General features: G+C 41.2%; 1 protein-coding gene across 7 annotated transcripts in view; it reads left to right on the top strand.

The window, feature by feature from the left end:
- The window catches only part of map4l (microtubule associated protein 4 like), a 105,197-nt gene that overhangs the window by 46,599 nt on the left and 30,703 nt on the right, over nucleotides 1-27,895 (top strand). For 6 of the 7 annotated variants that reach the window (XM_036004880.1, XM_036004882.1, XM_031287547.2 and 3 more), the window contains one exon: nucleotides 4,713-6,026. In XM_036004880.1, coding sequence (XP_035860773.1) covers nucleotides 4,713-6,026 — 1,314 coding nt within the window. Of the gene's footprint in view, nucleotides 1-4,712; nucleotides 6,027-20,657; nucleotides 22,629-27,895 lie in introns of those variants that run through there. The other variant, XM_036004883.1, reaches the window with a different exon arrangement.

Genomic DNA, 27,895 nt, shown 5'->3' with positions numbered 1-27,895 from the left:
TAAATGTCATAAATGATATATGACAAAGAGAAATGGTCTCCGTTCGTCTTAAAATGGTCAGAAATCAATACAAGAGCAGCCCACTTCCTTGTTTACTGCTGCAATGAAACGCTTGGTTTATGTTGTAACCTTGGTTCTCTGAGAAAAGACAATTTTTCTAGTCATATTTCTTAAAGTGCTCATATTATGCTCATTTTCAGGTTCATAATTGTATTTAGAGGTTATATAAGCATAGGTTTACATGGTTAAATAACAACTGCACATTGCTGCAGCTCCTCTTTTCACCCTGTGTGTTGAGCTCTCTGTTTTAGCTACAGAGTGAGGCATCAGACTTCTGTTCAATCTTTGTTGGGAGTCGCACATGCGCAGTACCTAGGTAAGGACTACTACCCAGTCAGAAGCAGAGTATGAGGGCGTGCCACGCTAGCAGCTAGGTGAGCATTATAACGTGTGTTACAAAGTGACCACGTTTGTCTCTGAAGTAAAGGCTGGACTACAATAGAGCTGTTTGGAGCAGTTTGTAAACAGTGTTTTCTGTTGGAGATGGTAAGTCCCTTTGGGGTGGACTTTGGGCTTTTTCACTTTGTAAAGCTGTAACGTGCACAAAAAGATATATAACACAATAAAGGAAAGGGAATAGCCAAAAAGCATAATATGAGCACTTTAAAATGTTCTGTAAATCAACTAATTGATGAAAATTGATTGTTTTTTTACTACAGTTTGGGCTGTGCCTTCCTCAATATCACCATCAATAAGAAAGAAAATCGGTAGAACTAGTATAAAAAGATACAAAGGAAAGATTGTCTTGCATGTGTGTTTCCTTGATCCTATAGTAGTAGCCTATTATTTAAAGTCCCTGAGGCCAAAATGTACACTAATATAACAAGCTGTGTGCGGTGTGAATTCTGTGAATTCATGGTTCACAGATGGTAAGTCCCTTTGGGGTGGACTTTGGGCTTTTTCACTTTGTAAAGCTATAACGTGCACAAGAAAGATATATAACACAATAAAGGAAAGGGAAAAAGCCAAAAAGCATAATATGAGCACTTTCATTCAGGTTTTCTTTAAAATAGTGTTAAAATCTTGTCTCGTTCTCGTGAACCCAGTCTCGTGTCTCGTCTTGTCTTGTGAGCTGAGTGTCTCATCACACCCATGCTAATTATTGTATAAAGTTGCCAAGGGTTCCTGTAGCAGGGCAGCAGGGCCGGGTGGTGACAGGAGAAGAGTAGCATGCTTTCAGCAGCAGAGGGCAGCCTTTTCTAGTTGGTTTCACTGTCGGTGGGACACTTTCGGCTCTGCTTTGACGTCACCGGTCGCCTCATGCTTTACGCTCTGTGCACTTTGCCATTGTCTTTATCTACTGACAAACTGGATCAACAGACAGATGGGACTTATGCAGTGACAATGATAAACACAGGACAAGCCATAGTTTAATGTCTTCAGTAGTTACTGCAGCCTGATAGGAAAAAAAGCAACCTAAGGAAACGTACTGCTCCCCGTGAAATGTCTAGTTACCTGTTATCATGAATTGTTAATGTTTATAATAATCAATAGCTGCTTGAGTGAGTAACAGCTGAACACTAACTTCATTTGTGGTTGCCGAGAAACAAACACAAACCCACAGGAGGAGTTAACAAAGCAGCCCCACACGCCTTTTGCAAGTCTTCCTGTCTAACTGTGCCCGAAAGCAACATTTCAGATTCTGTAATAGAGACATGCATGCAGTGCTGCAAATAGTTATTTCATCATCTGAACATAATTCTGCCCTCAGTCAGACGGTTAGTCCTCTCAGCATGAAATCCTTAGGTGAGAGAAATGGGCAAGAAATAAAGAACCACAGGACCCTCCACTGAACTTTTAAAATGACTCAGCATCTGAAGTTTTAATAATGCAACGCTTATTAAACATTTAGCAAGCTTTTATTCAGGGCTTTATTTTGTATCTCTTCTCCCTTCTGTTCTGCTGGTGTACTAAAGATAGCCTGTACGGGCTGGTTGTTATGTAACAGTTACTATCCTCGTTCATTACAGGAAATGGGTCTTCTAGAAACCAGGGACTAGAGATTGTCTGTTACCCAATAGCAGCTATTAATGGCTGATGTAATGGCTGCCACACATATCAATCTTTAGAATAAAAATGAGTAGTTGTATTTCTTTGATCATAAAGATAACTTACCACCAGTGATGTAACCACATGCTGCTGTTTTAAAATCCTGTGCTTAGCTAACCGCTCCATCACAAAATACCTGGAGAAATTCTGTAAATGTGCCGACCCTGGATGACAACAATGAAGGAAAAAAATATAAGATTCAGAAAGAAAACTCAATCTTTGATCTTATCTGATGCAGAACAGGACACTGACGATACATTTATCAACCAGCCTTCTGCACTGTCTGTGTCACGTCTTCTCAAACTGTATGTCTGGGCTTGAAGCCTAAAATCCTATACACACCTGCTGCTCTGTCTGTGCAGGTGCCAGTGTAATTCAGTGAGACGAAACCCATTTCAGATTAACTCTCACACGCAGCACTTTTCCATAAGCAGTGTGTTTGAGGCAGCCAGCGCTCCAACATTAATGTTTCTTTTGGCAGTTTGCCAGATTCCAGATTAAGATGTACTCTCATTAAAATACCATATGACATTAAATATAGATGATAATGCCCCGGCCTTGTCTCTTCCTCGAGCTGTTTATAGCTGCGCAAACATTGAAGGCCAAAGGGAGAAAATAGCAACTTCAATTCAATCAATCAATTTAGAAATACAGGGAAAGGTGCCAGATTTAGAAGGGAATGCACCTTCTTTTTCTGGATTCACATTAATATCCAGCGATTCAAGACAGATTGAGGAGATGGGAGGATAAAACCGGAGATTATAAAAACAGGAAGACGACTGAGAGGGGTGTTAAGGTCAGAGAGTTTTATTTATAGAGGATATCCCTCTGTCTGTCTGTTTTTTTTCCATCTCTCTCTCTCATTCTCTCTGAGCTGATGAAGTGCTTGTCAGAAATAATTGAGAAATATTGCTTCAGATGAAAAACCCATACCCAACTGGGATGACTTCATCGCCAAAACAAGAGAAGATAGTGGGAACAAACAAATGAAGGGATCATTTCAGTGCAAGCTGAATTTCTTTCGTTGTTTGTTAAAGCTCGCATGTGGACCGTTTGCCATTGTGTTGTGATTCTGTAACACATTCCATATGTTTATTGTGTCATTTTGGATCATTTTAGTGTTTCTGCATGTAGGACAATGATCCATTTATGGCCAGGATTCTTCAGACATGCATGCATTTATTTTTATTCATGCATGCTCGACCCTGTTTGAAACGTGCTTGATTCATTTACCTCATTACGTTGCTTCAGAGCTCTGTTCCTCCCAGTGTGTTTGTTTTTCTCTGTTGTGCGTGCCTGCTCAAACGACCAGCTCTGCCCCCTTGGTAATGATGATAATGAAGATGATGATGATGATGATGATGATGATGATAATGATTGTTTAAAAGAGGTGAATCAAACATATTTTCCACAAAGAGAGAATCAGACAATATGTTCATTGTTTGACTGAAAAATGCTATCTTAAAACACATCCCATTCCAGACTCCATTCAGAATTTACTGAATTGAAAATGGACACGATATGATATGACCAGCCAATGGATCTTCTGACTTTTATTTCCTCTCATTTTACTGTATTCATTGGGATTAATATGGAATGATCCTGTTAATGTCCAAAAGTGAGGATCTTAAATCTGAGTTAGGCCTCTTCTAAAGATGTCAAATGTACAAACGTAGATATACAGTAGACCTCCAGTCACAGTGAGCTTTTGGTCCTTCAAAGCTACCATAAAAATTTAGAACATTCGAATAAAAACACTGTTTTAAATTCAATGTAAATTCAAATTCAGTCCCTGGCAGAGATAAGACACAACCAAGCAGATAAATCAAAGCAAATTCTTCTCACCTGATGCTTAGTGCTAAATCATTATGCTGCTGTTAAACAGCACCTGTAAATATGTGACTTATAATAATAATAATATAAATTGATTACGTAGCCTTTACTGAAACATAGAACGTGTGTAACAGGTGAGTAAATGATAGGTATTTATAAAAGCAGGCACCATCACATACATCATATTTTATGAAAATGTTCAAAAGGTTGTGCCAAAAGGAGCCTAAAAGCAGACTGTGGTTACTATGGCTGGAAACACCCAGGGCACTGACACTGACACTGACTTTTCTTTTTAATATTTTCTGCATATACTGGAGACACAAAATGCTTTTCAAATTTTCAGTTAGCACTCCACAAGACCTGTAAATATATATACTAACCTATTCTACATACCTTCAAACTACACACAAAAGCATAAAGAACGGTATCCATGAGATCTGACGTCTGACTGTTTAAGAAGGTACAGCTACTTCTGCGGTAGCCTATCCCTACAAAAAAAAAAAAAAAAACAATAATCCACCTTCAGTAACTGGTAATTCCACAAGCTCCCCTCCTTCAAAATATCACTTCAGCTCGTATGGACCTTAAAGTTTTGATGAGACCAATTGTTACACTTATTTACTGCCATGAAACCGTAAACAATTTAGACATGAAGTAGTGATTAACCACCTATGGTAACCACAATCTGATGGCTTTTTGGCTCGTCGTTTCTCTGACACAGTATGTGATTGGTTCCTCCTCTTATAAAACCCTCCCCCCTCCCTCGGCAGCTCCCATCCTCTCTCCCAGCAGCTCAATGGATGACAGCAGTCTCACTTCCTCCGCCTCCGAACCCCTCAGCCCTGAGAGAGTGGGGCCGGGGGGCGAGGCTGCCAAGCAGCAGCAGAGACGGCGAAAGAAGAAGAGGAAGGGCCACGACCAGGTCTACGACTTCTTGGATAGCCAGGAGAATAACGTTGGCCAATCAGACAAGCATAAGGACGGACTGGAGGAGGATGAAGACGGGGAGGAGAACTGGGAGTGGGAGATCAGAGAGAGTGGAGGAGGGGGTAGAGTGAAAGGCAGGAAAACTAAGAGTCGGGCAAGACTTCCAGAGGAATGGGGAGTGCAGCAGCCCATCTCTCCCACCCTGGCTACAGTCACTCCTACCTGGGCTACAACTGCCAACTCTGGTCCTTCTGACTCCAAAGCTCCAGACTCCTACCACAGCCCTGTTTTGCCCTCTGCCCCTACACAAATACCCACAAGTTTCATTAACCGTTCCCATGCTAACCTCGCAACAGATTCATCTCCACGCTCTTACGAGCCGATGTGTGTAGACGATTTCCCTCTGTCTGCTGAAGATGGTCAAAAACACAATGAAGAGAAAGTTTCGCCCAGCAAACCTGAACCTAACAGCACAGCTGCTAGTGTTGCCAACAACAGTAGTTTAGGTGAAGATGTTAGTGGTAGTCTAGCATTGTTGACAGGGGACAATCTGAGCCCAGTCTCCCAGACCTTCTCTTTCCTGGATTCAGTCCTCCAGACCCCTCCAGGCTCCACTCCTGACTCACAGTCCACCACCCCTATCACTAACACCCCCTCCCTTTCTACGGCTCCCCTGACAAAGTCCACTCCAACAGAAATCGGCATCCTTGCTTCACAAGCCACTTCAGTTTTCAACCCTTCCAAAAGCACTCCAGACCTTCCTCCTACTTCCGCTTTGTCCACCAACCCATCACCGTTAGCTGCCGCAGACACACACCCTCCAATAACTGCAGTCGGATCATCCCTCAACGTCGATGCCAAGCCTTTCGTCCCCTCGGCCACACTCGTATCCTCCACAGCCACACCCAGTACGACTGCACCTTCTCCGGCTGTTAGTACAGCAGCCGCCGCCACGCCCCTTAGTTCCTCAGCTTCTCCCTGTAAGAATGAAGCCACTCCCACATCATCATCAGACACTCCCCCAAAAGGTGTAGCCACGACCTTTAGCTCAGCAACAGCCACTCCCTCTCCATCCATCACCCCCGCAGCCCCTCCTTCTCTCCCTGCACACTCAGAGCACCAGGAGTCCTCGTCGCCACAGCTCCCCCCACTGGAAGGTTGGTGAACTACAGTACAGGGAAGATAATGAATAACATGAGGCAAATTTGAACAAAATGATTGTAGGCTAGGATAGCAGGAAGAAGCTACTATTTGTCTTCCTGTATGCATGGCTCTTTGTCTGTGGATTGAGCACCAGGCCTGCTTGGTGCTTGATCCTATCCTCTATGTATTTGTAATAACCAGGGCCCGACACATAAATACTATAGAGCAACTTAAGTTTTAATCCGCTTTTAAGATATTCATATCAACAATAGATTTACGCACACATCGGCTCTTTGGCACAATTAGAAATCCCTAAGAAATATGTTTTTATCTCAAACATGTACCAGAGAAACATTTGTGTCCAGATAAATTGATCTTCCCAACTGTTGGCATTAGTATGGGACACAAATGTATGTGCTGGACCTGGTCGGGCCCTATATTAAAACTGCAAGGGTAAACTGTTTTTATCAAACTGATAAGATTTGATTTCCCTCTGCTTGCCTCTGTGTATCTGTTACCATGATCATAACAATTTTATCACTTGACCAGCTGCTTCTGATAGCTCTATATCGTTGCTTGCTCCACTGTCTACTGTTTGGTCTGATTGTCAGCTGCCTGTGTAACCCCCCACTACCTCCTCTCTGTCTATAGAAACACACACATGGCCTTTGTCCTTGCAAGGCAAAGCTAGTTTGCTAATGCCTTTTAATGTTATAAAGTCGATCATGTTATAGCTGCTATAATGCAATCAACTACATTGAGCAAAGTGTAGTAGTAGAGAAGTTAAAAGTAGACATGGCTGTGACTAATGAAAGTGAATTGGTTTACCAATAATGTAAAACCTGTTTCAGGTTGGTAAGGCACAACCTGCAATTATCCAATTTTCTTGATGGCTCTTGGGTTTATTGTGTCAATTTTTTTGTGTTTCTATTGCAACTGTTTATAATGTGTGTGACCACAGTTAAAGTCTCCAAAGATGATTTTTCTGTAGAAGCAGAAATGCTAATTGTTTGATTGTAGGACATTCAGATTCAGGCAGCAAATCTGACACACGCGACCCACTAAAAAATAAATTAGAGCAAGCTAATATTTTAACACTAAATATTTTTAACATTCCAGTCAGCTGTCATGTGAATTCTTAAGTTTATGCAACAGTATTTGAACCCCGTAGACAAGAGTCAGTTTGACAAAAATATCTCTTAGCTCATTTTCCCCTTCATAGATATCTCCAGTACACAACCACCTGGCTGTCAAAGACCCCAGTTCCATGCTTAAGTCGCGTGATAACAACTGAACCCCTCCAGTTTAGTAAACCCTAGACAACGTTCAAGGCCACTAGATGTGTCTCAGAGCTCTGAATGACATCTAATAAAGGGGCTTTGAGTCAAGATATTTTTTGTCAAACTATTACACTCAGTGGCCACTTTATTAGCTACACCTGTACAATATTTTGCAATTCAATACAACAGCTCTGACGTATGTTTATGACTATTAATTTTTGGTGACATTGTCGAAAAATGTTTAAATTCAATTATTATTGAGCTCATAGTTGAAAGTGGTGTTCTACTGAACTACATTATATCGACGTGTGTTGCTAATTGTCCCCTCTATTCACATACGTACTGTATATGAGGGGGGTAGAATATTAGGAACACGCCTGAATATAATGCAGTCCATTACTAACACCATCGCTAACTATGACCAGGCTAATCTGCACAATGTGGGTGTAGGTGTACCTAATATAGTGGCCACTGAGTGTATTTTCAAGGTTAGGAATAAACCTGTCAGTCTGGAGTTACAGTTACAGTATCTAAATATGAGATGAATTGATTTTTTAAATTGATCCTGCAAAGATCCAGAGCAGTTTAAAATGACAAATAAAATCATTTTTAAATATCAGGGTTTCCCCCAGTTGTTCTTACAACAGACATAACTGCAGTCTCTTGACAGGTCTAAACACGTCATGTGTATGACATAACTTTGACAGATATGGCGGACCACCCCCATGAGTGTAACAACCATGTATTAAGCAGCTGTCTTTTGGCCTGCCTGACCCTTTTGTACACTGGGGTAAACCCTGACATGACCTCAGTCTAATGCTTCTTCCTCCTGATAATGCTGGGTTTCAATCCTGAGTCCTGTCTCTGGCGACATGCCACAGTCTGCTGAATGAAGCTTTATTTTCCAGCGGGATTCTCTCTATGCTTCTCCTTAGCCTTTTCTCACTACTAAAACCTGACCAAATACTCGACACTGTTTGTGAAATGTGTGTTAAGTGCTCTTAATGGATTAATTAAATCTGGCTGTAGCTCTAGCTTCCGGATTCTGACACTGTAGGCCTTCATTCTGACATAATAGCAACTCTAAAATGTCCTTTTAGTCTCTAAATAGTCCTGTAGTATCCAAAACTAACTTACTGTAGTTTTCAAGTATGTAAATGTAAGTCCATGATGTACAGTTGTCAAGTCCATGATGACATTCTAACGCTGAGGCTATTGTTTGAGTCGATGTTGGAGCAGTGTCTTAAATGAACTGAAGCTGATTCTGAACTGGCTGAACATTATCTTTTTATTCTCTCCCCCCCCCCATTTCCTTTTTTCTGTTTCATAATGCCTCCAATCGGGACCTTAAACTACAGGTAAGACAAGTTTCTTTTTTTTCCAGTTTGCATATTTTATTCTGATATAGAACTTTGTTGGGAATGTTGGACACCAATGACCTCACAGTGGTATTACTGTGATCGTGTGTTGAATAGTTGTTTAGTTTGAATCAGGTACAAGTCAGGACGAGGCTGTTTTAAAAGAAAAATAGTTTTTGGCACTGTCTAATGTTGCTTTAATACTGAAGAAGCACATCCTGTGTAATTGGAGTTGTTCAGCATAGCATAACTCATCATATTATGTTCTTCTATCTTTTGGTAAAAACTGCATCCTAACTGTTAAGGTCATCTTTAACCTGTCTCAGTAGGTGAAATCTGCTTGCATTAGAAAATGACCTAGACTTGTCAGCTAGTATACTGGGGTCAGGCCCCTCAGGTAAGTTGGAACGAAGGTGTACCGATGCTGGGTGATTGTTTGGGAACAATTCCATAGCGTCATGCTGCCTTTTAGCACATAATGTCGTGAAATTACGCTCTAGGGCACTAGATGTCAGCATGTAACCACGGAAAGATGTTGTTGTTGTTGTAGATTAAATTAAAAAAAAGAAAATAGCAACATTGTTAGATTTGGTATGACAAGACCGGAGGACATACTGGATGTTCACTCCAAAGTTGGTGTCATTTATAGAATGTTTTGGACCTGAAATATTATTATCAAATATTCAAACATATGTGTCACCCCCATAAGTTGATTTTGCATGATGTAATGTGTCCATTGGTCTATTAGGGCCTTTTGGTGAGGTCACGTTTTTTTAGCTTCCACAGAATGTTTTCACCCCAATGTTATCTCTCTTATATGAGACCTGATAAACTAGACACTAGTTTGCCAAAGTGGGTTTTGCATACATACTGTAATGTTGTGATAAAACGTTTTATAAATAGAAATGGGCATGACCTATACCCCTAGATGCAGCTGAGTGTGAGGGATATGTGGATATAAAGCATTTGAATGTGCAATGCATATATCAACTCACATTGGCCTTTGTCACAGTCCTTTGTTATGGTTGATATGGGTCAGCGACAGTTAAGGCATTGCCATCTTATCACTATCATTATCCACCCAGCGAAAGCTGCGAATGAAATTATGAATGCATTGTATCATTGCCATTATGTTACTGAGCTGTTTTTAACATGACATGCCCTCCAGTGTCTACCAGATGGCATCACTTGGAAAATAATTATGTTATACTTCACACCACATGGATTGGTGTTAGACTATTTATATATACAGTATAGTTCAGGCATATGAGAGGCATTGTATACTTGGCGAAATGTTCCAAATGGGCCTTTAACTGCCACAAAGAGGATTCTATCTCATTACATTACATTACATTACATGTCATTTAGCTGATGCTTTAATCCAAAGCGACTTACAATTGCTATATATCAGAGCTTGCACGCCTCTGGAGCAACTAGGGGTTAAGTTTCTTGCTACTTCTTCTCGTTAGTTGATGTACCGCAGTGGGAATCGAACCCAGAGGCATGTGTCATATCCACTGCGCCATCACCACACCACCATCTCATCCGTCTCAATAAGCAGAAATGACAGTTAATCTTTAGAGAAACTCTGTGGCTCTTCATTCACCTCCTAGCTTTAAGTTTGTGTGTCTTTGTGTTTGTTGAAAGCCTGTCTCTGCTGCAGAGGACAGCACCACCCAGGCTGTCTACTTTGTGTATTCAGTCAGCACTAAGATGTCCTAGGGTGAATATGTTGCGATATAGCTGGCCCTCCCTCAGTGCTGCACTTGACTGAGATCTGCTGCTGCTACAGCACAGTCACACAAACCTCATGGGATTTGAAATTTCAATTTCAAATTGAGCGTATATACATATATCCATTACCCCATAAAGTTATAATCACTTTGACTTGTGGTTCTTTTTAATACTAATAAACTTGCTGCTCGTTGCTGTGGCGTTTCTTCACTGCACTTCCCAAAAAACGCAACAATTTGTTATTGAAAATTGTTGATTAAGGTCTTTCAGTCAGTAAGCAAAATCCAGCATGAAATGGAGTTATTAGAGATGGAGTGTTGGCTGTAAGTGAAATCCCATCGCTGTAGACTATAATCTATGATGCAATAGTCTGGCATAACGGATTCTGTTTTTTTCAATGTTTTTCTTATAATTATCATAGATCATAGCACACATGTGAGGTCATCTGCAAGATGTGGCCTAAACAGTGCAGGTACAGTGCTTTTGTTGCCCAGTGAGCCTGGGAATCAGTGGATGGACTCTAATAGAGTTATTGACAGCTGACTGCTTCCTTGGTTTAAAGTTTGATAGACATCCGCTCGCTCACTCTGTTATTCTCTCTGCGTCTATTTCTTTCTTCTGTCTTAGTGTGTCTCTATTTATAAACCTGCATTCTGCCTTAACATCTCTTCTCTCACATACAATATTGATGGCTGGGACTATTTCACCTTTACATAAGGCAAGGACACCCTCACTCACTTTCTACCATGCAGGTGTGTGTGGCCTGGAAAATGGGCTTTCGTCCCTGTATCTATGTACTTTGGATATGCACAATCTCACACACACAAGATGCAATGACCTGCTTTTGTGCTTGAGAGCGAGCCAGTGAGATTAAATCAAAGTGAATACCATGAATTGAGATAATCGCTGGGGACAAACGTGTGTTGTGGTTTGCTGTCGAACATTGCAGATGGATAATCATGTTGCAGTGTGTGTTGGTTGTAAAGCATCTGTTGAGTCTCAGCCCTGCTCGTTGGCTCCATCAGGTGTCTGCTGGGAGAACTGCAGCTCTGACCACACACTAGTGCAGCTGGAGCTCATCAGAGACCCGATTTAGATTAAGATAACACCTTTATTGATCCCCAGCGGGGAAATGGCTTCTGGTGGCAAAGAAAAGTAACAGAGGAGCATCTGATAGACTGGCTTCTGGATTGGGAATGTTCCCAAATCTGAATGTATTGCCTCGTTTGTGATGTAAAAATACTATGGGTTGGTTTATCAGATTTTGTAATCTCCCAAATATCAATATCAGTATCGTTCGGACTATACTAGACTCGTGAATGTGTTTTTCCTACTAAGGAGGCATTGGTTTCCATTCATGTTGAAAATAATCTTGGAGACGCTTTAAATTAGCTTTCACTAGGTCATCCATTTATCTAGTTTTATTTTTGTCTAAGCTTCTGTACCTTATCATTGTGTTGCAATGCTTTTAAAAGAGAAGCCTCCATATGAATACATATTTTATAGGGTGTGTTCATATGCTGTGAGAGGTTTGGAAATCGGAGATGTGAGTGACAGCTGCTGAACAGCAATAGATTCTCGATTCTGCCATGAAAAAGATCATGTGAAATTGTCACTAGTGCTCTTTGCACTTTTTTACAGCCCACTTTAGAGATAGAAGTGCCGAAACGCTATTTGTTTGTGAACTTAGCATTAAGTTAACCGACACAGGTTGAATAAAACATGACAGAATATTCCTTTTTTAGGCGATTTGTTCCTTTAAGGTGCATGACATCTGGGACTTTTCTGGCACATTTCTTACCTGCCTAAATAATAATAGGATTATTCATCATCACAGCCTTAGCAAAATAATGGAAAGAGCGACATGGTTCAGTTCAGTGTCTCATTGCATTATTCTCTCCTTAGATATTAGACAGCTCCATCATTATGAGGGCTCATTTCATTTTCCCACATGTGACGGATCTGTACGGTAGCTTCTCCCCGCATGATGCAGGTGCGTAGAGAGTTAATGAAATTCTCTTTCACCGTCTCTTTGAAGGTGGTGTTTTCCTCATGAGTAAGCCCAACACGAGCCCTGAAAACTGCAGGATCTCATTAAGGATGCCTTAATGACATCTGTATCTGCCTTCTTTTTAATCTTTTATTTTCTTCATCCCATCTTTTGCACTATTCCTTTCAGGTCTGTCTGTCTTCTTTACAGTATATTTATAGGGAATTTTGGCCTTTCGCCACTTCCCATCTGCTGTTGCCAGAATGCCTGAAAGTTTTTCCTTCCTCCCGCTTTCCTGCCAAATTTAAAGGGCAGAAGAAGCTGCCAATCTTCTCTTTTTTTATTTGAAATATTTATGTAGGTCTTATAATTGATGTTTTATTGATTTGAGCAACATTAGGTCAGCGCACTTTTTTTTTGTATTTGGCCCTTTTCAACCAACTTTAGATCACAGAGACAGACAGACAGACATCTGACAGACAGACAGACCAGATTTAAGCGTCGAAAGTAACAAGTGGGCTAGTGGAACGTTTTCAGAAATTATTATTTTTCTACTTGTCCTACTTTTCTCACTCCTTTAACCCCAGTCTCTATCTGTATCTCTACTCCCACTCCTCTGCCTGGTTGACACATTTCCTCTCTGTATTCCTTTGCCCCCAGTTCCCTACTTCCACCTTGTTTTCTCCCCCCTTTCATCTTTCCTCCCTTCCTCCATCAATGCTAATCTGTTGCCCTTCATCATGTCTCATCTTTATCTATTCCCAGATTCCTCTGCCTCCCTCTCTCTGTCTTCCTCTGTCCACCCTCCTCTATCTCCCAGCTTCTACCCCTCTCTCTTTGCCCTATCATTTTCCCCCTCCATCCCTCTCGTTTTCCCCTCCTTCCATCCTCCATCTTTTTAACCTTTAATGTCTCCTCCATCCACGTCATGTCTTCCCTTCTCCTGCCCAGACTCCCTGTGTCGCTGCGGCATCGTAATATTCGCTGCATTGGAGATTGGGGAGTGGGGGGTGGGGGGCTGCGTTGTCAGGGAGACATGGGAGGCGGTTACCGTGGAAACAAAGAGACTCTGCGAGTGAGGGATGGAGGGATAGAGAAAGGGCGGACTGGGTGTGACAGTCAGTGAGGTCGAGGAGTAAAAATAGAAACGCTCTGACAAGATCCTCCACCCTCCTCTTCCTCCCACCCTTCTCTCTCTCTCTCTCTCTCTCTCTCTCTCTCTCTGCTCAGCGCAATGGACAACCAGCTGTAGCATCCTCTCTCTCTGTTTCCTCCATCTCCAGCTGATGTTCAACAATCTGTGACCTTCAACAGGAGAACTAACAGGGACCTCTGTGATTTTTGCCTGCGCAGAAAGCCGCAAGAGTATCAGATTTAATTTGACCTGTCGACTGCTTTTTCTAAATAATGACTTTATTATTTTGTTCTCCTGCTTTGAAATGTATTTTTTTTTTATTTGTATCCCACATAGTGTCTCTGTGGTCTAGCTTGTTAGTTGCTAGGTTGCCAAAGTTTTAGTTGTAGAGATGTTTACAGTTTCACTTGGGGAGCCATATTAAACAACCTCACATTTATAATCATTACAATTTCCAGATACTATTTGTACCAAAATGTTTAAAGTTACCATATTCCTTCCATAGGCAAAATGCAGCTACATCTACCATTAGCATACTAATGAATAGAAGTAATGTGTCTAAAAAAGGATAGGAAAAAGCTGGAGCAAGGGAATCATATTTATGGTCTATCATTTTTTATGTGTGTAAAGCCAATTAGGAAGGTGATTTTTTTATTGAAAATCAATGTTGCATATAACCAGTATGCACAATATGACAAAATAGCTCAAATACAAACAGTAATATGATAAAATACAAAGAGATCAACCAATAAATGTCAAATATTGGAGCATTGATGAAAACAAGCGAAATAACACATATCAGAGTTTCTCTGCAATGTGTGCACTGGGTCGTTTTTGTTTTTGTTGTTGTGATTTAGATGAAGATGAGAAACTGGCGAGTTAATGAGAATGAACAGTCTGGTACTGTCTGTCGGGACAGAGCCAACAGGAAAAATATTAATACATTTACAGAATTAGGCTGGTGCTATTCTGTATTCTTTTTATTGTCAAGAATCCTATGATTGGACAAAAACAACAACTTGTTAGTCCATCTCTCAATAATTCCAGCCTCCCTACCTTGCCTGTGCTGTGGCACTCGGACCCAAGCCCATTGGTCCTTACTGAAGATGTACTTTTTCACAAAATACTTTGTAGTAATTTTTTATCACGTTACCTAAACAGCAGGAAATAGTGCATTTGTTAGGGACTATTTTTATCTGCAGATTAATCCACATTTGGTGATTAGTGAGTATTTGGTGCAGCAGGGCGGTGTATGTGTACTACAGTGTATGTAACCTGGTAATGAAAGAACATGTCACCCAGTGCAACAGTGTGGCTCATTGATCTGTTTTTTTCGGACAGCAATGCTCTATGGCACAGAGGAATATAGTACTTGTTAGTAGGTACGTTCATTGTTGGTTTGGGTATTGGGTCTTTTATGTGTTTTTTTTTTGCTGTCCAGACTTTCTTTAATCAATCTGGATACGCATTAAAAGGAATTTGGGCTAGCAGTCTGATCAGTCAAGCCTAAACAGCAACACTACATCCTCAACAGGATTAAATCCATGTGTTAGGGTGATTCAACCAGCAAATCGCAAAACCTAAATTAAACCAATCTAAGCTTGTTTCTGGAACATCATGAGGAAAATGAAGTGAAACTTGTGCTAGTGGAGCAAACATTTCCACAGCAGTGAACTTGGGAAGAGAAATGAAAAAAGAAAAAGGAGTATGAGCTAAAGGTCACTGTCACAGGATTTCAGACATGACAGCTCAACCCAATGAACCTAACATACATGCTATAGCTGAACTCTTTCTGATGTGATCATTATCACATGAAGTGGTTAGAGTAAGTGAAGGATTGGATACAGAGGGGTCAGTGCTCTGTGTCTTCCCAGTTTCAGGCTTGCTCTTGTCTTGTCTCTGAAATGCCAGAGCCTCAGCTGTCTAATCTACAAATGTCTCTGCTTTTTCCTGAGAACCCATTTGAATGTTAGCACAATGCTCAGCCTGACCCAAAATTTCTTGCATAATGCCCACCCTTGCCAAGCCTATTGAAACTGAACAACCCTCTAATTTCTTCCTCTTCCTCTGTCTGGCGGTCTCTCCCTCTGTGGTTACAGTAGACAAATTGTTTATGGAGGGTTATGTAATAATACTCATTCATTTTCAGTCATGCTTGACAAGCTGCTCTTGTTATTTTGGCACAGGCCTCGGGTGGGGTGTGGGGGGGGGGGGGGGGGGGCAGACAGTCAGCTGTCATGACACATGTGCAATGAAAAAGCTTCACATAGATGTTGTCAGTTTTTTTTCATCAGGCATTTGTTTAAAATAGTGTTTCAAAGGTAGGTCGAGACCCTAAACTAGCTCACTGACAGTTGATTCCCAAAGGGGCCCAAGTTAAGGAGATATTTACCACTGTCAACACATGTAGGCTACTAGCTTTCCTTCTACCTCTGTTTGGCTTCTTTTGTCTTCTGTGAGCACTGAACACTCTGTTGTAATGTCACTTTTAACATTATGAGGGTTCAAAGATCCTAATCTTGGTTCAAGAGTAGCACTATTTAGCTGGCAATGTTTTTTTGTTTTGTTTTTAGATTATTTTTTGGGCATTTCCACCTTTTAATGGTGTAGATTAATAGATAGGACAGCTGAGATATGAAAGGGGAGAGAGAGGGGGGGAAGACATGTAGGAAACCTTCACAGGTCGGACTCAAACCCTGGACCTTTTGCGTCGAGGAATAAACCTCTAAATATTTGCGCCCGAGCTACCAACTGAGCTGACCTGGCCACAGCTGGCAATGCTTTTGATGGCGTAGGACTCAAAAAACAGAATACTACCATGCTAAACATAGTCACGTGCAGGGCAGTTAGTGGAGGCTGAACACATGTAAACGCAGTATACCCATCTCACCAATTCTGTAATAGCATTTACGCACGTCACATTATTTTACATGTATTTGCGTGCTCGAGCTGGGCTCCCTCTTTCTTTTTTCGCTGATTTAAGGATCTCTCAGTCCAAGTCTTATTTATAGATTTCTTTAAGGCATAAACTAACTTCAAAACACAAGATTGGAACCTGTTATACAATGATTTACATGACAGATCTAATACAGGGACTTACAAGTATTTTATTGTATTGGTAATGCTTGTAGACACAGAGTAAAATGATCAGATAGTTTCAAGTTTGATTAGTTGAGAAATACAAAATGCTTTCGTCTAGAAGTCTATACGTCAACTGTTTGGCTTTAAGTTTAAACACATAAATTCCACTTCAGTCAGTTTTTTATTGTTTTTTTTTTCCCAAAACATTGATTTCAAATACAGACCATAACAACTGTGTTTGATTCTAAATATATGTTGGAGATAGAGACTGATTGATGAGGCAAGATAGGGTTTAGCTACCCTTTATTTTACCAGGTGTAAACATGCACGTTCTGCATGTTGTGAGAACAGTATCCCCTTTTCAACATGACCTTAGTTGTTGGGAAAGGTTGCTGAATGCTTTAAGCAGCCAGAATAATTGTCAGTACTAGTAGAAAATATGTCAAGAGAGAATACTGACTTCCAGATGGTTGCACTCCATGAAGCCAATTTATGTGAGCATGGAGTTGATGACATGGGTGCTGCACAGAACATCAGTTAAATGCCTAGAATGTAACTGTAAATGTCATCTTATATTGCTTAAGCCTACAAAGATGTAATGTAATAGTGGTAGTTAGCTCCTACACACAATTTCTCAGTCAAGTCCAGAAAATCAGTGCTCGGCAAAAATGTGGAAATAGGAGAAGCTGGATGGACTAAACCCTTTGCCGTCAGAACTGTATTAATCCTCCTTGCAAAGCTGTAGCGTAAATCCCCAGAGGAGTGGAGTGGGATTTAGCACCATTCTTGAAATGGGGGGGGGAAGTCTCCAGTTCTTTTTAGGATGGAGGAGGTAGAAATCTATTACTCAGCTCACCATCGCTTCCTATATGTCATGTTCTACATATAGAATTGAATAGATTGATGACATTGTGTTCCCTGTTTCTCGCAGGCCTGCTTTTACCCTACCCTCTTTACCATCGATCCCAGGAAGCGTACTGGAGAGGGCAATTTGGATCCCTTTTTTCTTAGGTTCTCAGCCCATTATCTCAGAGCAAATAACTCATATTTCCAATCTTTCAATTTCCTCTAGTGTAGTTTCCAGAATTTGAAAAATGGCTCATGTTGTACCCCTACATAAGGGAGGTGACTAATATAACTATAGACCAATATACAAACTGCCTTGCCTCTCAATCCTGGAATATCTGATAAATGATCAATTGAAGGTATTTCTGTCTAGAGCTTCCATTTTGAGCCCATTTCAGTCCGATTTTAGTGCGGGGCACAGTACTGTAACTGCTGTTTCTTTGGTCGTAAATTAGATTGTATCAGCTTTAGATTTAAAAAAAAAAAAAAAAACATAATTTGACACTGTAGACCATTGCCCGCTCTTGCAGAGGCTACATAATGTTGGATTTGATATTAATGCAATCTGTTAAATTGGGTAGCTAGAGTTTTATCAGTAAAAAAAAAAAAAGGTTGATTGAACAGGGTTCAATTTTAGGTCCAGTACTTTTCATTATTTTCAGTCCTATATCAACAATATTATTTCATCTTTGGCAAACTGTCAAGTGTTGCTGATTCTGTTCATATAGCAGTTGAAAACTTAGAGCATTCCTTTAACATTCTGCATGAGGCTCTTAAAGACTTGTACTAAACTCTGATAGAACAAAGTTCATGCTATTTTCCAGAGCCAGAGCTATAGACTATACTGACCTCAATATTTCTACTGTGAACAGACTTAGAGAGTCACAGAATATAAATACCTTGGCATTGGGATTGATGAAAAGCTCTCATTTAAATTTCATATTGATAATCTTGTGTGGCGACTCAGGAAGAAAGTTGGCTATTTCTGAAGAAATAAAAGCATCTTTCCCTTGTTCTGTAAGAAAAAGGGTTGTTGAGGTAGTTTTCATGTCAGTCTTGGACTACAGTCATGTGATTTATAGACACACATCCTCCATCAGTCTGCCTTGAGATTTATAACCGTTAAAAAGGTCCGAACTTGGAAAAACTGCTTTTAATTTTAGTGCACCTGACTCCTGAAACAAAATATACAACACCTCCTTAAAATCAACCCCCTTTGCACTTTTTTGAAATCTGATTGTAAACCTCCAAACCACTTGTAATTGCATCACATAACTGTGAAGAAAGTTTTAGTAGCTATATATTATTTCTATGATGGTATTGCTTCTTGTCTGTGTTGTGTTGTTTTGTTTTTTCTTTCTTTGTCTTTGTAATTGACTCGATGTCATTGTAAATGAGGGTCGCCCCCAATGATCTCTCAGGTATAAATAAGGGGTTGAATGAAGAATGAGGGAAAGCGTTTGGACTTCATCCTAATTTAATTAGCAGTGTGTTATAGGGCCATCATTGCTGTAGGAGCACCATAGGAATTGCCTTATGCCTTGACCATTATACAGCCATGCAGAGCAATCAAACCTAGTGAATCGCAACAGATGACTCTTCATACATCACAGACCATGTGTAATAGTTGGAAATACACACAGTTAGTTGAAGGCCAGAGCAAATAGGAAAGAGGGCCAATGTTGACAATGTTTCTTTATTTCACAGCTAAAGGGTCCAGCTTACATGCATTCCTCTGTCCCAGCTTTTGATAAAATTGGTTTACAAATAGCAGCAGTGACATAAAACAAGTTAGATTGGGTGACAGCAGTACTTATTCAATTCTGTGCTCATTTTCAAGGCTATACTTCTGTGGAATGAAACAACAGGTCCAGACCAGATTATGTTTAGAGTCTTCTACAATAAAAAATGCAGGTAGCATACATTAATTGTTCCCTATATTAGTATTCAGTCAGTGTGACGTCACCATTCATATGAAATGCGATATAATTCCTTCAAACTATAACGTTACCACTTTAGATTATGTTTTAATGCTTGGTCCTGATTTGATGAAGTCCGTTTTACATGCAAATTTGAGTTTCCTAGGATGGCGAAGGCATGACCTGCCGTACTCGGCCTCTGGTTGGCTAGTACTTCTTGCCTTCGTTGGTTGGATTGGTTAGGTTTAGGCATGAGGAGTGAGATTGGTTAGGGTAAGAATACCAGGATAAGCCAATCAGATGCTGTAATGGTCCGCAACTACTTCCACTATTCAATAAGAGGAGATGTTGTCAGTCCACAGAACAAAACCTATTAGCTAAAACTAAATATAGTAAATGTATCCAGGCTATACAGCCAGCGGAAATCAATTCAAGTTGATTATCAACACCCCAGATCAAAACTGTGCAATGCCAATATAAAAGATGCACAATGAGCCTGTTTTTTTTTTTTTTTAACTGATGTTGTCTGTTAGCTAAAATGCCAAACTTAATGCATCGTTAAAAATTTGAAATGTTACAATTAGGTCAGTCGAGCCCCCAGCACAGCCCAGAATTTAAACTTGAATGAAAAATTGTCCAATAAAATATACCTTTATTTAATCCAATTCAATCAATGTAATCAACTAAACCAATAAAGATAGCTATGGTAAGTAAATAGGAACTTTGCAAAGAGAAAATGTGAACAAAAGCATTTCCGTGAAGGCAGACTTTAATCAAGACGAGGCCACAAGGTTTAGGGCACACAGTTGTTCCATGCGCACACAGTATCAACTTATCACGTCAATGTGGTAAATTACTGTCTCGAAATATACATGTTTTCTTTTACTTCTGTGGCCAGTCATGGGCTGATATAAGAAGGAAACAAAGGCCTTCAGAATCTAGTCTGGATGATTACAGTCTTCAGTGATGTTTCACAAATCTCTCCTTGTGTCTCTCACTCTGTATCAACATGTAAAAAGTGGCAGTCATATTGCAGCTGAGAAACTGACAGTCATTGATCTGTTTGTGTGCATGTTTGCCACTATAGATAGTGTGTGTGTGTGTGTGTGTGAGATCACGTGTCTTCATGTGTGTATGCCTGTGCACGTTTGTCGCTAGGGGCTAGATGCTGACATTTTGCTCCAGCGAATGAGGGAATATTCCGGGCTGTCACGTGACTGTGTGATGTCAGAGAGAGAGAGAAAGAAAACAGAGAGAGAGAGAGAGAGAGAGAGAGAGAGAGCAAGGTGCAATTTAGCCCCACAGCTGATCCGTGCAGTGCTCAGAGAGAAGCCGAGACGACCAGACACACACACTTTCACACGCATTCTTTTTTTGCCTGTAAACACACGTACTCACATGCACTTCACACACATCAGCACAGTTACACACACACACACTACTCTGAGGCATCACCAGAAAGGATGCATTTCTTCCTCAACATTCCAAGCTCATAACACTTTGGATCCTGAGGACGTTTCTGCCTCCTGGACAAGAGTAAAAGGACACTTACTGAAGACAGAAACGAGAAGGAGACAGGAGGAAAAACTGAAGACCGAAAGAAAAAACTAGAACTAAAAATACCAAAAAAAAAGACAAAGAAGTAGTAAATAGGAGAGAAAAGAAGAGACTGCCAAGAAAAGCCAGAAAAAGACAACAAGACCTGACAACAAAGCGTGAGAATGTCCTTCCTGTCTGGCTCACCCTGGCAGCAGCCTGGCATTATTACTGGTAGCAGCGGGTACGGACAACCTTCCAGTGGGCATCAACAGCAGCAGCAACACAAACCTCCGTCTACCCTCTCTGGTGCCAACATCCCTGTGGTCCTGGCCTCCTCTCCACTGTCACCCTCCAGCCCGGCCTCTGACCAGCGCAGTGACTGGCACTGTCAAGGCCAGACGGCACTGGGGGGGCAGATTGATGCTGCAACACAGGGGGGGTCCAAAATAACTTTGACGGAAGACGAGGCAAAATTAGGGCGAGGCAGATCCGAGGGAACGTTGTCTGGGACGTTGGGCGAAAGGCCAGGAACGCAGAGCTTGAAGATGCCAGCGCTGAAGATAGAGGATGAGGGGTCCAGAGGGGGGAGGCCAAGGGAGGATGGATATAGGATCGGAGTTGCAGGAGGGTCAATGGGGAGTGCAGGACAAAGCCCCAGCAGTCCCTTGTCTTCCTACTCTTCCCATTCCTCTTCATTACCTTCCCCTTCTATCTCACCTGGGAGATCCTTTCAGAATTCTTCGCCAGACCGTAAACCCACATCATACTCTAACTTTGGACAAAATAATCTGCAACAAAACCATACAGGCAGCAAAGATGGATTTTACATCCAGGGATCTCAAGTGTCTGCCCATGGCCAGGGCTTGCTTCCTCCCCCAAAACAGGCCTCAGGGTTAGGGGAGAGAAGCACATTGAACCCTTGCTTCACTGGAAGTACCAGATCAAGTCCTGGGAATAAAGAGGATGAGAAGAAATCTGTTACGTCCTCCACATCCGAAGGCGTACTCGGAAGTTTCAAAGAAAATTCAGTTGCAGTTCTAACTAATCAAACGCTCAAGCTATCTTTGGGAAAGCAAAGTGTTGATATACAACCTGTTGGTACTGCTCCTTCTGCTGCTGACCTAAAAGGAAGTAAAGATAGTGCCAGCGCAGGGCCTGGAGCAGGCCTACCTCCACCCTCAGCCAACATTGGTGTTGAGGTGGGTAGTGTAGGGGAGAGTAGGGTGGAAAGAGAAAACTTAAGCCATACTGAAAAGGGGAGGCCCGGGTCACCTAGCAGTGGCATAACATGTGGGGTTGCACAGGATTTAAGTTGTGCTACCTTGAGCAGAGAGACAAAAACTAACCAAAGCAGTGAAATGCCACAGCGAATTGCTGTAAGGCGGGCAATGTCTGACTGTTCCCACCTGTCTGTTCCCATGGTAATGACCGGAACATACCCCACCAGTATGGGAGGGGTACCAAATTTTGCCCTGATGGGAACAGCATGCCCACCCAGGGCGCCCTACCCACACGTGGCTGTCCGACGCTCGCTCACAGTTACGGGCAGCACAGACGCTGCAGCTGCAATGGAGACAAGGATGTCATCCCCGTTAATGACACCCACGGTATTGCCATCATCCCCACCTCCTAAGAGGCATCATGGGAGCTGCGAAACCAATGTTTTACTTCCTGTTCCACTCCCTGCAGGAATGTCCATTGACAACACCGAAGATAGTAAACTGAACACAACGGGTAAGCGTTTCTCCTTGTGTGTGTATGTGTCTGTTGGGATGGAAATGAGAAAACACACAGAGTAGATTATCACTTATACTAGGTCAAGTACCCTAACCTGGTTCCAGACCTCTGTATAACTGTGCAGATCTCTGATTTGTTCAGTGACTCAAAGTACATCTGGTTTGTAGTCCAATTTGCAGAAATAATAACTCTAACATTGACATTTGTTTTCGTGAAAATACATTAAGCTGCTCATAGCGACCGATGCTGAAGCTTCTAGCATGGATATGTCTCTTGCTACTGATTGGTTAGAGCAAAACTAAACAAAACAACTCCCTAAAGATTTCCCTTGAACAGCTACTACTGATTAGGAGACTGCCTTGCAATCATGAATGGCAGTAACCCTTTTTACATTCTTTCATTTCATGTAATACAGAGCATTGATCATGAGAAGCAGAGGGTTTGCAGCCAAAATGGCTGATCAATGTGCTTGATGTGTGTTACTGAAAAGGGCAGGATATAGACTTTTACTTCACTATCAAAAATGGTATCTCTGTAGCCAACGTAGCCCTGGTGTGTCTTTCTTAAGGAGGTGTACATTAGCAACAGGGTAGCCAAGCTATGTGTGTAGGCTCTGGTGCTATACCGTAACCCCTTTACTTGCAACTGTAAATCAGGCTTTAAATTCTAGCCACTTGCTTACAACCTGATCAAACCGAAGAAATTGAAGTACCTGCAGTGAATGGTATTTTCTTAATTCATACAGAGTTGCAACAATACATAAATTTCACAGCTCAGTCATCATAATTCACCTGAGCACATCCATGGCATTACAGCTCAGTTGCATTTGGCTAAGAATAGGTTGTTGGCTGTGCCTTCTTTTCCAACATTAACTATGTATGAAAAGTGGTGTATTTTAGAATATCAGTAGGAGGCTGCCACACTGCTAGTTGCCACTTTGGTAGAAAGCACATGCACTTTGCATTCAACATGCTGTGTCTGGGTGCAATAAGTGACACAGAATATTCTTTACGTGCATCCTTTCAGTCTTGATTAGGCCAGTTCCACTGCTGCCCACCACCATTATCCACCTGTGGATATCCATTCTGTTTCTTTGTGTTTCTCCTTGGCAGAGTTCCATCGATTCTCCCTGCTCTGTTACAAACGTTAAATCTCACTTACAAATCATACAAAACAGAGCCTTGCAGCCAAAATAGCATCTAATTATAGTTATATTAAGTTAATGTTTTCTACCCACTGTGTAGTTTTGCAGCCACACTATAATAGTAGATTAAATGGTTGACCTGCTAAGCTAATTTAAGATAGTAGTTAGTCAAGTTGATGAGCTGAGTTAGAAGAACAGTATGGGTGCTGAAGCCTTTTAAATTTGATGACAGTTAATTTCATTGGGCATGTAAATCAGTAAAGGTGATAGCAGGTCATACTGGGTGTAGATGGGCCTGCTAAAGTTATAGTTATAGGCTTCTGTAGGTGTATTCTACCAAAAAAAAGGTGCTCAAGGGCACCTCGGCAGTGTCCATGAGGTGAACTGGCCTCTCCAGCTACCAAGCACACTCTGTACTTGGTGCGCACTGGGACATAAACCCAATCCTACAGACTGAGCTACTGCCGCCTTCTTCATTTCCATTATCTCAACGGTGAAACTTATTTTAATCGCCATCTCCTCCTCTAATAGGGGTTTTAATGAGGTAAATCAATATGAGAAAATGGGTTTTGCTTTGCTGGGTTTCACATTATATTTCATTTCATTTTATGAATGTCACAAAAATATTATCACATCCTCATATCCTATTGAGGAATTCTTGGACAAATGCAAAGGAGATTTTCACAAATTGAAGTTGGTAGCGATGTTACAGAAAAAGAAAGATGGAAAAGTGTGTGAAGGAAGCTGGTAGAGGAATATGGGAGGACCAGCCCAGGGCTTAGAACCTAAAATGAACGCTGGTTTGGATTATTGGCGTCTTTTGTTATGGCTCTGTATAACAAAGTTAATGAGAGAAGAACCATGTATAAATGTAGTCATTCACTATTGCCCTCATTATGATATCTACATTTATATTCAGCATATACTGCCTATGTAATGATCTATCCATCCAGCCATGTGTTCTGTTTTTCAGACTGCAGTCGATAGAGAAAAGCTGGGGCATTGATTAGACATTGACTCTGACTGTACTCATTCAAATCCAGAGCAGCTATTTCTAGCGTTGTGCGTGTGTGTTTGGGTACGTGTGTGTAGGTGAATAGCTTCCACTGACGTGAATCTTACAGATTTTAAATTCACACACCCCCACAGACACACTGACTGTACACAGCATGTTAATTTAGCACAAACAGATAAAAATAGATCACAGCTGCACAACAATACACAAACATGCACAAAGGAGAACACAGCTGTAGGGGGGGTGGGGGGGGGGGAGAGTGTGAGTCTTGAAGCTTGAGCTAACAGGGAACTTAACAGTGATAATACACAACCAATTCATCATACAGATGCACTGGGATCTGTAGTCTTTTGTACCACAAGCCATAAAAGCCTTAAATCAATCAAAATAAGGTAGATGTCCAGCTGGCCTGGTCATACCCAAGGGTGTATAGTGTATTGTAGTGTGTGATGTATGTTCTTCATGTTATGTCTGTCGGTGTCTGATGTATGGACTATTTGTTTGTGTCATATGTCTGATGTCCTGTCATGAAGTGCCTTGCGACTGTACCGCAAACCCAACTGCCCCACGGGGGACAATAACGTTATCTACTACTTAAACACTTTTTGTGTTGGAACTAGTGATCCCTGTCCTTCCTGTAATGCTGTCTCTATGGGCTTGCTGTACAGGGGGGAGGGGACAGCAAATCCAGAGGGACAAATCACCAAACACAAAAAAAAAAAACCCTGAACTTATAACATTAACTTCCAGCTCGATGAATGGGTGGTTGCAGGAGAGGGGAGGCGGACAGGTGCACCAGGTGCATGTGGGCATGCAGTGTCACAGTTTCAAACCTTATACTGGTTTCTCTGGACACAAATCATGGTATGCCACTGTATAAGAAATTGTTGAAAAATGTACTCAACAAATATTATGAAGCAAATTGCAGCAACGGCACGAAGAATGTTGTCCAGTCATATTTTTTTTCAACTTCACAGAAAATCACAGTAATAGGGTCTTTTTTGTCTCCTGCCGATTTATGTAAAGTTGTGCGTGCTTGCCTGGACAACTGTAACACACTTTACTGGTTTCCGTCAATGCTCCTGCCTGAATTATTGGCATATTATCCCCGAGCTAGCCAACCCACAATGGCTCCCTGTGAAGTTTCACATTCATTTCAAAATGTTACAACTGACTTTTTAAGTAATAATCCTCAAGATTTCACCCATGGTTGCTGGTGATAACAGCAAAGTCTGGTTTAAAACCAGAGCAATCCATTCTTGAGCAGCTCCACTGTCAGAATAATAACAGAAAAGCAGCAGGTGTTATCTGTTTACTGTGCAGTCAAACAAACTTGTGTTGTTTTATTGAAGAAATCAGTCTATATTAATTGGAACTGCAATCTGATTTCATGCTGCACACAGCATGAGTAGTTTGTGTTAGTAGCGAATGGATAATGAGTAGCAATCTGATACAGTATACATTCATCATTATTACATAAAGACGGCTTTACAAAAATGAACTTAACATACTGTGTCTCTCATACAATGTAGCATTAAATCAGTTAGTGTGTACTGTATGTCTGTGCAAAGTCATGTGGATTTATTCCTGGGTCTATCAGACTGTCTATTGATTGTCCTGTCCAGTATGGAAGCTTGATAGCTGTCATGCTAGCTAGCGCGAGCTAAAGCGGTCAATACTCAAACTGGGTTCATGTTTGTGAGACAGAAAAGGAGAATGTGTGTGTGTGTGTGTGTGTGTGTGTGTGTGTGTGTGTGTTGAGAAGGCCGCCTGCAGTAAAATATGCTTGCGCCAGCTCCATGTCTGTGTATGTTAGTCATGCACTGATTTACGTGGCAGTCAACTCTCTCTCCGTCACAAACACACGCAGACACACACACACACACACACACAGCTGGTTGCCAGCAGCTGTGTATTGGAGCGTGGTATTAGATGGATCCTCTGCATCCAAAGCCAGCAGTTTCATGTTGGATGAGTCATATTGCTGGTGTTGAAGGTTGGAGTGATGCAGTGATTTAAACTACTGTAGCATGAGCAATAAAGCCACCGGTTTGTGTTAAAGCTACAATAATAATGTCATATAATATTAAAGCTCCTACTGTATAGATTTTTACCTGCCGCAATACCAGCCACGACAGCGCCGCTGGTGTTGTTTTCACCTTGCGAGTCTGTGTGTGTGTGTGTGTGTGTGTGTGTGTGTGAGATCATGGCAAAATGGGGTCTTGGAGACACCTACTGTAGCGGGAACTACCACAGAACAGGGTTTGAGTACTGCCAGATGTTTATATTTCTGTCTATCTGCAGACAGATGTTGTCACTGCGATAGTGTCATATCCGTGCAAGATACAGTTATGAAACTTTACAAGTGTGTAGTTGAGATCAAAATGAAGGCCGAGTTCGTAGATGGGTGTGGAGCTTCATCAGCAGTGGTTGAAAGCTTTGACTTGAGATTGTTTTGTGTAACTATATCTCTGTCTGACAATATCTCTGGTTCTGCTAGTTCTGGTTTTGATCTGTTTTTTTTTAAACTGTCAACTGTGAGTCCAACCATGTTAAAGGACAGCAATTAAAAAGCAGTGGTACTCTTTTAAGACCTGGATTTTTGTTGTCTTTGGCAGGAAGAATTTGAACACACCACCCAGAATGTCTTTAGTCTTCTTCAAAAAGACTAAGAGCTACAGTTGTAATGAGCATTCATCACTAAAGAGCTCTTTGTACTCCCTTCCTGGAAAAGATATGCATAATATTGATGCATATTTTCTCTGTCAGACAACAAAAATTAGAAAAGACCAAAGCACTGCAAGGAATCTTGGAATCAAGGAATTATTTAAAAATTAAATTAAAATTCATGAAACAAGTACGTGTCAATGAGAGGCTTTGCTGCAGCAAGTGATGAGTTTGCATTAACGTGACATTGCATAGTGTGACATTTCAAGGCAAGAAGTGACTTCATTCTGAAGCACCACAAAACAATAGTGTTAGACGAGTAGTGAAACAGGATTGCAGGAGGATAACCAAACTCCCAATGCTCTCTACACTTTAGCTGTTTCTGTTGCCTCTATGACCACACATGAGCCGTTCATGTGAGATTTCTCAAAGCTCACA

The sequence above is a fragment of the Sander lucioperca genome, chromosome 9, assembly GCF_008315115.2.
Source record: "Sander lucioperca isolate FBNREF2018 chromosome 9, SLUC_FBN_1.2, whole genome shotgun sequence".
Lineage (NCBI taxonomy): Eukaryota > Metazoa > Chordata > Actinopteri > Perciformes > Percidae > Sander > Sander lucioperca.
The sequence above is the reverse complement of the archived record's forward strand: the minus strand, read 5'-3'. Positions and strand labels throughout refer to the sequence as shown.